At 44.5% G+C, this 11,656-nt stretch overlaps 1 protein-coding gene across 6 annotated transcripts in view; it reads right to left on the bottom strand.

Moving 5' to 3' along the window:
* herc1 (HECT and RLD domain containing E3 ubiquitin protein ligase family member 1) overlaps nt 1–11,656 on the bottom strand; it is a 138,916-nt gene that overhangs the window by 2,973 nt on the left and 124,287 nt on the right. For all 6 annotated transcript variants that reach the window (XM_079496111.1, XM_079496115.1, XM_079496112.1 and 3 more), the window contains exons 78-80: nt 10,089–10,341; nt 4,383–4,535; nt 907–1,212 (exon numbers count right to left, since the gene is read on the bottom strand). In XM_079496111.1, the coding sequence (XP_079352237.1) occupies nt 907–1,212; nt 4,383–4,535; nt 10,089–10,341 (712 nt within the window). The remainder of the gene's footprint in view (nt 1–906; nt 1,213–4,382; nt 4,536–10,088; nt 10,342–11,656) is intronic.

The following is an 11,656-nucleotide window of genomic DNA, read 5'->3' as shown; positions in this document are numbered from 1 at the left end:
CTGTGAAAGAACACACACACACACACACACACACACACACAGTTAGAAACACGTCTGGGAGGTGGGCAGGCTGTCGTACGGCTGTGAAAGAACACACACACACACACACACACACACACACACACACACACACACACACACACACACACACACACACACACACACAGTTAGAAACACGTCTGGGAGGTGGGCAGGCTGTCGTACGGCTGTGAAAGAACACACACACACACACACACACACACACACACACACACACACACACACAGTTAGAAACACGTCTGGGAGGACTTTTTTTCTTCTTCTAATTAATTAATAATTAGAAAGAAAATTAAGGGCAGTGTACAACACTTTTTTTTCCTAATTACTAGCTAATTACTAGCTTGTAGATCTGCTATTTTTGAAAAACTGTGAAAATGTGGCGCAAATCTTTCAGAGCGACGTTTTTAACTCAAATCTTTGCTTCTGGTGAGGTCCCTGGAACAACATATTTTCAAATGGGGGTCGGCGGCCAATTACATATAATTTTTTGTGGTCCTTGACATGAAAATGTTTGAGAACCACTGACATAGAAACATGGGTTCAACACACCAAAAAACCCTCAAAAAAATTCTGGTCCGTTGACTATCATTGCGCATGTTCATGATGACACGTGAACGCTGTTTCATACGTGAACACGTGCAATGATAGTCAACGGCCAGCGCGTTCATTTGGCCCAATCCATCCCAGAATGCACTCTGTTCCTACCCGGAAGGAGGAGTGAAATCGCCTCATGCGCTTTTGAGCAACTTAATGCAAGTGGATGGGAGCAGAAATCCGGTGCCGTCTCTATTCGTATACTCTAAGCTCTATACTAACCCTGTCCACCTTCATGATCTGAAACCTCCGAGTGTCAGACTCTCTACTCACCCTGTCCACCTTCATGATCTGAAACCTCTGGGAGATGTCGGCCGTGTTGGCGGGCAGCCGCGAACGCCCCGACACGAAGCGCATGAAGAGCACGCGCTCCTCGTTGGAGAAGTCGTCCAGCGTCTGCCAGAACCACTGCACCAGCGCGTGCTGCTCGTCCACCTCGCGGTAGCGCACCACCTTCTTCAGGACGTCACAGCAGATCTCCGGCATGCCGCACACCATCTGCTCCAGCTGCTTGGCAGTCAGCAAGGACAGCAAGGGGACGGGCACGATCCAGGACATTCCCTCACGCACCGCCGCCACCTAATAAGAGACCAAGGACATGGATGGATTAGCATAGGCAGCTCCCGGCAGGATCCGCCGGGAGAATCTAGACGCAGCTGCGCGACATGAGACTAATTAATTAGAGCAACAGAGAGGAGTGTGTGTGTGTGTGTGTGTGTGTGCGTCAATTTAACAAAGGTGCAGTCGATCAGAAATCAGCAGAGAGTGATCGACGTTTGCGCTACTCTATGCCGAATTGAAGTGGACTCAGTCCCAGAGTTTTTTTCCATCCCTGGAAATAAAATCGTTTGGGTTTCCGAGGCTATGGATGGATTGGATGGATGGCATTGATGGTGGAGAGAGAGGTGGTGGCAGGTACGATTTGGTGCTGCCAAATCGTCTCTCTGTATTGTATAGGTGCAACAGTTCATCCTCACAAACTTTACTTCAACTTGGGAGTACATTTGAGGGGCAGGCCCTCATTGTCTCCACCGCACAATTTGGAATTCCACCAACGCTCCAGGATAGACCCGCCTTACAGCGTGTCTGATTGGCTCCCGGGCAGATAGACCTGACTTACCGCATGTCTGATTGGCTCCCGGGCAGATAGACCCGCCTTACCGCGGGTCTGATTGGCTACCGGGCAGGCATAGTTTTACTGAGGTTAGGTTTCTGGTTCTTTTCTCCAATGTCTGAGGTACGAGCCGGTTAGCCGGTTAGGTTTAGGCATAGTTGCAAATACGAGAACTGTCAATCACAGCGACTACTGGCCAATCACAGCAGCGTTTTCCTGGAGCTGCGGTGGGATTCCAAATAACGCGTCCCCACCAAGCCAAAGGCACGGGGAGAGAGTATGTTTTGCAGCCCGTCCGTCCGTGTACAGCTAATCTCTGGCACAGTTGTCCCGGTCGATGCCACACTGTACACACACACACACACACACACACACACACACACACACACACACACACACACACACACACACACACACACACACACACACACACACACACACACACACACACACACACACACACACACACACACACACACACACACACACACACACACACACACACACACACACACACACACACACACACACACACACACACACACACACACACACACACACACACTCACTCACTCACTCACTCACTCTGAAGCTCTGCCCCACATTTTCCAAAATGCGCCGCCACCATTTTTGCAAAACACATTTTTTTTATATTATTCGAGAGAGACAGAGGAATCCATTTACAGCAATATTAAAATACATAAATTAGAAGACTATAATACTGAAAATAAATAAAAAAATAAATAAAGCAGTTAGTTTATCTCGCAAGTTGATGATATAATTTGTCCATGTGTGGTCTAGCCTTATGGAATGTAAAATGCAAATGCTAATAAAATGTATTTAAAATATTGCTCATGATGCTCATATTAATCTTAGGAAGCAAAAACGATGCCTGGCTAATAAGACAAATATGCCTTAAAACATTATACTTGCCCCACTCAATAGGAGCTGCTCCTGTCGCAAGTTGATTATGTCATATGTCCACGTGGTCTAGCCCTATGGAATGTATGGAGTGCAACTTTATGCTTCCTAAGGATAATATGAGCATCAAAGCAATATTTTAAATATTATATTATATTTTTATTAGCATGTGCATTCAATACATTCCATAGGGCTGGACCACACATAGACATATGACATCATCAACTTGCGATAGGAGCAGTTCCTATTGAGTGAAAGAAATACAATATTTAAAGTGTTTTTAATTTTTAATTTTAGTTGTAGAGGGCAAGTATAATGTTTTAAGGCATATTTAGTGGCCCATGCATTAAGTGGTGGACCACAGATGGACATGACATGATCAACTACAGTACAGCGACAGGAGCTCTCTATAGAGCAGACATTTTCAACTGGTGGTCCGTGGACCACTGGTGGTCTGTAAAGGTATTGCATGTGGTCCCTGACAATGCATTTAGTAATGTAGGAAATTGAAGATTTGTTTTTATCGACCACTAGTTGGGAAATGACCTGGTGACACATCAATGTTTTCAGTTAGGGAAGTCGGATGTCAAGAACTTCCACAGAAAAGGGAGTTTGAATTTCAAGGGAAAGTGTAGCGGATTGACTGGTTGGGTCACCGTTATTAGGAAAGTGTACCGGATTGACTGGTTGGGTCACCGTTATTAGGAAATGTGCCCATATTATCATGCAATCGCACGTGTCTGCTCACCCATACATACGTTGCAATGAATCAGACGTGAGTTTGAAGCTCAGTCTGGACCACTAGCATATGTTAGTTAAATAATGACTGTTAAGGGCTTCATTTAAGCCCTTAACAGTCAATATTTAATTTCAAGCTTTTCCCCCATGCCCATACCCATACCCCAACAACAGTGGTCCCCAGGTTGATTCTTAGCCCTCGTCCATAATCAGTTGAAAACCCCTGCTATAGAGGGTATGACATCATCATCATACCTGGAGGTTATGCGGAAACGCCTACTGAGTGGCAATAAACAGCTTTCTGGCCTCGACAGCCCATACAGGCAAACAGAAAAGTCCTATCTGATTGCATTAAACAACGTTAAACTCACTTTGCCTCTCGATTTGACACTATGCATGCGCATAGCACTCTATAGAACAATTTCTAAAATAACACGTATGTAGACGTGCTGCGGCGCGACAGCTTGGCTGACAACACTGCAGAGCTCAAGAACCTGATGTTGGATAGGGAATTGTGGAGGGCAGCGATCCAGGAATCCCGAGTTGGTGTTGGCTAGACCTCACTCTCGCAGCAACAACAACCAACAACAAAATAAATACAATATTGAAGGTGTTTCTAATTTCAAATTTAAGTTATTTAGGGCAATTATAATGCATTAAAGCATGTATGGTTTATTAGCCAGGGGATCCTTTTAAAAGTATATATTTAAAAAATAAATACATGCGCAATGCCGTTAAATAGAGACTTAAGTGGTAATCAACCTCATCGTTTTTTATATATTTAAAAAATCTATATTTTCTGTTGATACTAAGTGTATCTACATTGAGACAGAGGCCGCTTTGATAGTTGCAGATCATAAGGAAATTGGTTTGATTTAAACTCAATCTATACTCTGTTTGCGACAAGAGCTCTTCAAGCTGACGGCGATGTAACCGTTCATGTTAGTGAGCGGCGGACGTAGAAATGAGGACTTACTTGACGGTCGATTTCATGCAGCCTGTACTCGATGCCCCTGTCCACATATTCCTTCCTGTTGTTGAAGGTCAGGGGGATGCTGCTTCCTCCCGGGATGATGGGAACCATCTTTCCATCTGCACTCTGCCCCACGAAGGAATCCAGAGGAATCATCTGTAAAGAAAAAGTTCATTTTTCAGGAAATGAAGAAAACCTTATATTTGTAAAACAAAGCAATACTGGTGTTGTGACTTTATATATTGTCAATTACTTGCATGAGAGGGGAGAGGAGGTGGTGGAGTTAGACTGAGGGTTGAATGCAATTAAGAGATTTCTTTCAGAGATTATTGTGGATCAAATGGACAAATGCATTGCCTTGTCTCTGTAGTTCTTACACCCACAGTATCTCAGGTACCTGAACATCACTGTAGATGTTGTGATTTTGCATTTGTGCATTTGGCAGATTTGCATCGTTTTATTTCTCATGACAATTTTGAAGAAAGGTAGTCTGAGGAGGTTTAGGAGGTACTACAAACCTCCACAAACGTAACCAGTAGAAAATTAACCCATTGAAACGAGAAAATAGTTAGAGAAAGTTAGCGAAATGTGTGGCAAATCTGCCAAAAAAATGCTTACCACTAGCTTTCTCCACAAAATGTGTTCATAAAGGTGTCTACAATCACATATACTGTATATTTGTTTCAACCCAACTCCCTTGGGAAACCTTGTGACATCTGCTGAAAGTTGGGGTACCATTACCAACCAATAGGCAAAATTCCCAAAATTTTATTATGCTTTAAGTAGCATGTGACATGTCAAACTAGGGGGTTTTCATGATGCTGAATCCATTGCAATCATTGGTTTTGCACGAAAAGCACTCCTTGGGCTAAATTCGGCCACAGCCACTTGCACAACTTTATAGTTTTATCATTAATTACAGCGCTAATTAATGGTACCCCAACTTTCAGCAGCTGTCAAAGTTTCCCAAGAGAGTTGGGTTGGAACAAATTTATAATATAAATTTGTTCCAACCCAACTCCCTTGGGAAACTTTGTCACATAAAAGCTAATTTTCCCTTATTAAAACTAGTGTTGCTCAGGGGTGTTCAAACGTATTCCGGAAGGTCTGAGGAAGGGCTTCGGACCGAAACGTTACCGTCTGGGAGCAGAAATTGGTGTGCAGACTTTTTATTCTTTATCTATGACTTTGTGTTTGTTCTGGCACCCAGCTAGCTACGGTTGGTAAGGTTTTTAGATGTGCGTGTCTTTCGGCTGTTTTTCAGCCTCCTTTGCAAACTTATTCAGGACCCACAAAATCATTTGTATTTGGCCGCCAACTCCCCTTCTCAAATTTCCAGGGACCCCAAGAAGCAAAGATTTTGAGATAAATATATATATGTTCAAAGATGTGCACAAATCTTGTATATCTGCTATTTTTGATTAGCCAACCAATGTGCTATACTGTATATAGCCGCCTAACTAATATCTTAAATGACACACATGCTTTCCCGGTTTTAATGGGTCAATTCACAGAGAGAGAGAGAGAGAGAGGGAGAGAGAGAGAGAGAGAGAGAGAGAGAGCACTGTGTGTCACCAGCAATGGCAAAATCAGTCAAATTATGTCCAATCAAGTCGGAGGGTCCTGGCACGGTGGAGTGCCAGGTGTCATTGAAGGGTTTAACAATCAGCATGCACAGTGCACAGAGTATAAAACTAATTCATGCTCAGAGAACGTTCAGCAAGTCAGAGAGCAGTTTTGACTTGGGTTAGAGTATAATTATGCTGGAAGCATCTCCATGTCAATGAAAAGAATAACACAGTTTTCATCATAGCATCATGTCGACATTAAAACGTAAAAAGTAAAGTGTGTTGATTTTTGAGCGATGGAAATTAGCACACCAGTGACACCACCCCATAGCCCCATTCAATTCAATGCAATTCATTGAGGGCTTATGGTAGGGGAAATAGCCAATAATGCGCTTTTTCACAAAATAACACCTGGACCTCTTTGATGGGGACGTAACAACTACAAATAAAAGGTAAGAAAGCCTTCTAGTATGGAATTCTCCATTTGCATTTTTACATACCTACAGCAAATATGTTAAAAAATATATGTTAAACTGCACCATGTAACTTTTCTTGAGTGAATACAATGTTATTTTGTCCAATCTGTTATTTCGTCAAATCTTGATTTATGCACGGTTGCTCTGATGCATTATGAAATAAATAGAAGTGGTGACAGCACACAGCCCAGAGGGCTCCACTGGAAATGGACAGCGTTCCATTAAACCCATTTAGACCTGAGGACGATTCCACAAATGTCTTCTAAATCCTGACAGTTTTCAGAAAAAACATGTTTCTATATCAGTGGTGCTCAAAGTTTTTCATGTCAAGGACCCCAAAAACTATATGTAATTGGCCGCCGACCCCCAACTGAAAATTTGTTGTTCCAGGGACCCCCTCAGAAGCAAAGATTTGAGTTAAAAACGTTCACTCTGAAAGAATATATATTCAAAGATTTGCGCCACATTTTCACGATTAAAAAAATAATAGCAGATCTACAAGCTCGTAGCGCGGCACTCGGTGCCGCGCTGAGCTTGTAGATCTGCTCACAATGCTTTGCGATGCAGCAGCACATTGTGAGTTTGAATAGTGGCTTAAGTAGAATTAAGTTCAGTACATGCCTGTGTTTTATATTTACTTGTTTGCTTGTGCATTGTATAATTAAGCAATATTACACGAGAGGGTGTGGTTTAACGTGATTATTGCCACGACAGTGATGCGGTCAGGAACAAGACGTAGTCTTTTTTTTGGAAAAAAGGTAGTCGACGAACATTTTTCGTCTGCGTTTTAGGCGACAAAAACAACACTGCACCACAACAAGCATTAGAGGATCATAATGATATCGCAGCAACATTCGATCGGTGCCAACTACAGCTAGATGCAATTCACACGTTTGCCATTTTCTCCAAAGGAGAGAGACAAGGGGCTCCATTTTCGTCACCGCTGAACCTCTTATCCCTAAACTACTTTGCCTTTTTTTTACTATTTTGAAAAACATTTCTGAATAGTTCAACTAGCCAATCTACATTGACATGTTGTGAGCTTGTAGACTGGCCATTTTAACTATTCAAAAATGTTTTGCAAAATAGTAAAAAAAAAGGCAAAGAATTTAGGGATAACGGGTTTAGCGGTGACGGAAATGGAGCCCAAGGCATCTCTCTCTCCCTCCCGCCCACACTCCCTTCATTCATGCCAAAGGAACAGATGCAGCCCCTTCCTCCCGCCCCGTCCCGCCCCGCCCCGTAGCGTGGCTGAGTGAGCATGCATCACGGCCACGGCAGCACGGCGGGGGTTATGGGCTCTCTATCTCTCTTCTATATCCCTCCCTCTCTCTCTCTCTACGAGGTCTGGGAGCTGGGCCAGCTCTCCAGCAGACAGGATATTATGCTGCATCAACAACAGTGAGCGGTTCTTTTACAGTGCATGGGGTTGTGTGAGGATGTTTGGACAGGGTGGGGGGTGGGGGGGGCTTTAGCAGCACACACACGCTCGCTTCCCTCCCTCTGTTCTGTGGAAGCCTGTATCTATCTATCTGCTGGCGTTCTGGTTGTTATGGTGGTCGTAACAAGAGCCACAGAAGCGCTGAGGGTGCTTATTCAGAACCGCTACAGCAGGCTGGGGGGGAGGGAGGGGGGGGGATGCAAGCTGTAGATTCTCCTGATATATCCAGGGTTGGATTTGCTGGGGAGGATGGGGGGGGGGGGGCATGCGGAGGTAATTCATGCTCCTGCTTTTTATATCCCCTCTGGTCACTCATTTATATGGCCTATGGAGACGGATGGTGTTTTATGCCTGATTATTATGGTCAGACTGGATTAAAAGGCATGCATTTCCTTTTTGGAAATGTAGAACGTCTGTTTGATATTTATGTTTGGTAATATCACAGTTTAACCCATTTTGAATGGTTGAAAACTTTCTATGTCAGTGGTGCTCAACCTTTTTCATGTCAAGGACCCCCAAAATTATCTCTATTTGGCCGCGGACCCCCCATTTGAAAATATGTTGTTCCAGCTGACCCCCCCCCCCCCCCCCCCCCCCGGAAGCAAAGATATGAGTTAAAAACGTTCGCTCTGAAATAATATATATTCAAAGATTTGCGCCACATTTTCACGATTTTTCAAAAATAGCAGATTTCCAAGCTCGTAGCGCAGTATACTCAGTGCCACGATATGAGCTTGTAGATCTGCTATTTTTCAATAGCTAAAGTATAACATAATGCTTAAAACACCAACAGGGGTTCCCACCCAGAATGGGTTAACAGTCTAACACATGTAGTGTAGCCGAATGCCACTCCTGGTCCCATTTAGTGGGTGGAATAATCATGATTACGCTTACAGCACACACGTGACATCATTGGAAATGTGTTTTGGTTTCCACTGAATGTGAAGAATTTAAAAACAGACGTGCTCACAACAAGGCTCTGGGTCTAGAGGTCTTGGCAAAGGCTGGCCACAAAATTAGCATTTTTCTCATTTCTCTTCTCTCCGAGGCCTTTGGCTTAGTGCTCACGTTTGTGTTTGGATATGTGTACGAGTGTCTGTTGATGGTTGGAGTATGTGAGGATATTTTATCCGCCGTATTTTTATATTTAGTAAACATGTACGCATTCTGTCTCCACAATTTAGTTGTTCTGACAATTCCTTTTGAACGATGAACTAAACGTTGATCAAAATAACAATTCTTAATTTCACCCTTTGTCAAGTCCCGCCCATGGTTGTGCCCCTCTTCGCACCCATTGGTTGCTGTTCCGTGGTTGGACAAAAAACTACCATTGAAATAACGTGTTTTTCAGTTGCTTCGTATTGATATTCTGGGCATTCAATTCTTATTTTAAACTTGGTGTCAGTAAAAAGGAACATCTCAGGTGCAGCATGGTGACTGCAGGGCATATCATCGTTTGTTTTTAGTCTTTTCCAAAAATGATGTTATAGCAAATTCACCATAAACAAGGCGGAACCAGGGCGGAGCAAAGCAGGGACCAATCAGAAGTCTGACAAATGGTCAATTGTGCAGACTTCTTGTAAATTAATGAATGCAGATGTTTAACAATAATTTAACTCTTGAGAGCGTAAAATGAAACCATGACATGGATTTGGTTTCATTTTACGCTCTCAAGAGCTAAAGACCTATAGAGCGTCGCAGTCCCTCCCCCTACCATGGACCAGGAAATTAATCCCAATGCATTTTTCCCATAGACATTTCTAAAAGTATTTATTTAAAGACGGTTACGCCACGGACAAAGCCAACTCGAGTCGTGACAACTCATGACAACACAAACAATATTTTGGACCAAACAAATAATTACAAAGAAGAAAAACAACAAAAAAAGTGTTGTAAGTTGTAACCTGCCGTTTTTTTCTTCTTTCTAATAATTTTTTCGGCCCCAAAAATTGTGTTTGTTGTCATGATTTGTCACGACTCAAGTTGGCTTTGTCCGCGGCGTAAACGTCTTTAAATAAATACTTTCCTCCTCCCACAGTGGGGACCATACATGCAACCTCCTCCTCCTCCTCCTCCCCCTCCTCCTCCCCCTCCTCTTCCTCCCCCTCCTCCTCCTCCCCCTCCTCTTCCTCCCCCTCCTCTTCCTCCTCTTCCTCATCCTCCCCCCCCTCCCCCTCCCCCTCCTCCTCCTCCTCCTCCCCTTCCCCCTCCTCCAACAGCTCACCTCGTGGAAGTTGTCCTCGGTGATGCCGCTGTCGTGGATGTGCAGGATGCTGTTGAGGGTCTGAACATAGAGCAGGTCCACCTCCTCCAGATCCTCCAGCGTCAGGGGGATGCAGCACAGCTGCTTCCACACCAGCGGCGCCAGGTGCAGGTCCAGGGGCTTCTTGGTGCGGATGGCCACGCCCATCAGGATGCCCAGGAACTTGAACTGCAGCAGGTGCTCGTCCAGACACGCCGACGGATTCAGCAAGAACCTTTAAAAAAAAAAACAGAAATAACATTAACATAACATTTTAAAAAACAGTTTTTTTAATATTTTTATGTCCCTCAAAGTTATTTCTAATGGTTTTGAGCCTCAAATCACCACTTTTTGGTTCCCATGGTGACGGTCTATGCATGGTCTATGCAAGCATGCGTCAATTCTGTCAAACATAAACGGGCTGCGACGGCGAGCAGGTTTATCTATCGAGCGCTGATCCATTTCCGGTTGCCGGAGCGGACTGCCGTAGCCGTCGTTGCTTAAAGTCCCTATTAATAGCACCCACTGCTCCTAATAGCTAGGATGGCACCATCCACTGCTCCTAATAGCTATATGATGGCACCACCCACTGCTCCTAATAGCTAGGATGGCACCATCCACTGCTCCTAATAGCTAGGATGGCACCCACTGCTCCTAATAGCTAGGATGGCACCCACTGCTCCTAATAGCTAGGATGGATAAATGCAGAGGACACATTTCACAAAAAATACGGGTGGGAATAAGAGTGGGAACTAAAGAATTATTATTAATTTACGAAGGGAGACATTAGTCGTTAGCCTATCAGACTCATTCATTTCGGCCTGGGCCGTGGCTCAGCGGTCCAGGCACCTGGACCATTAGCCCAAGTCTGGCAGTGTGCCGCGGGTTCAACTTCCGATCCCGACGGCCTTTACTGCATGTCGCCCCCCATCTCTCTCCCCATTTCCTGTCAGCCTACTGTTTGTCCCTCTATAACAAATATAAAAATAAAGGAGAAAGCCACAAAAGATTTTTTTTAATAAAATAATCATTAATTTCACCGAGGATATATATATATATGGATAGCAGAAAAATCCCACATCAGGGGAAACCAAAGCTATGTTTTGGGAATTCAAATCCAGGGGGTTTGGTGAGCAGTCTATCGGTGCTGCTGACCTTGAGAATGTTACATCACTGGAAGCAGCAGTTGCATAAGACAAATATGTATGCACACACACACACGCACGCACGCACACACATGCACGCGCACACAATCACACGCACACGCGCACACACACACACACGCACACGCGCACACACACACACGCGCGCACACACGCACGCACGCACGCACGCACGCACGCACGCACGCACGCACACAATAAAGGCCGTTTCAGACGGGGGAGCGAGTGACGCAAGCGTTCTCGCCTTGATCAGCGACATGTGGGGGTGCGTGCGACCATTTCACAGGACCGCGCTGGCTTGCGTCAACGCCCCTCAACTTGATTACCAAGGCACGCCAGTCGCTGCCCGCCTGAAAAGGCCTTAACCCATTTAGACCTGAGGACGAT

This window comes from Electrona antarctica (genome assembly GCF_951216825.1).
Source record: "Electrona antarctica genome assembly, chromosome: 3".
NCBI classification, from domain to species: domain Eukaryota; kingdom Metazoa; phylum Chordata; class Actinopteri; order Myctophiformes; family Myctophidae; genus Electrona; species Electrona antarctica.
Note: the sequence above shows the minus strand (reverse complement) of the source record. Positions and strands in the feature narration are given on the sequence as shown.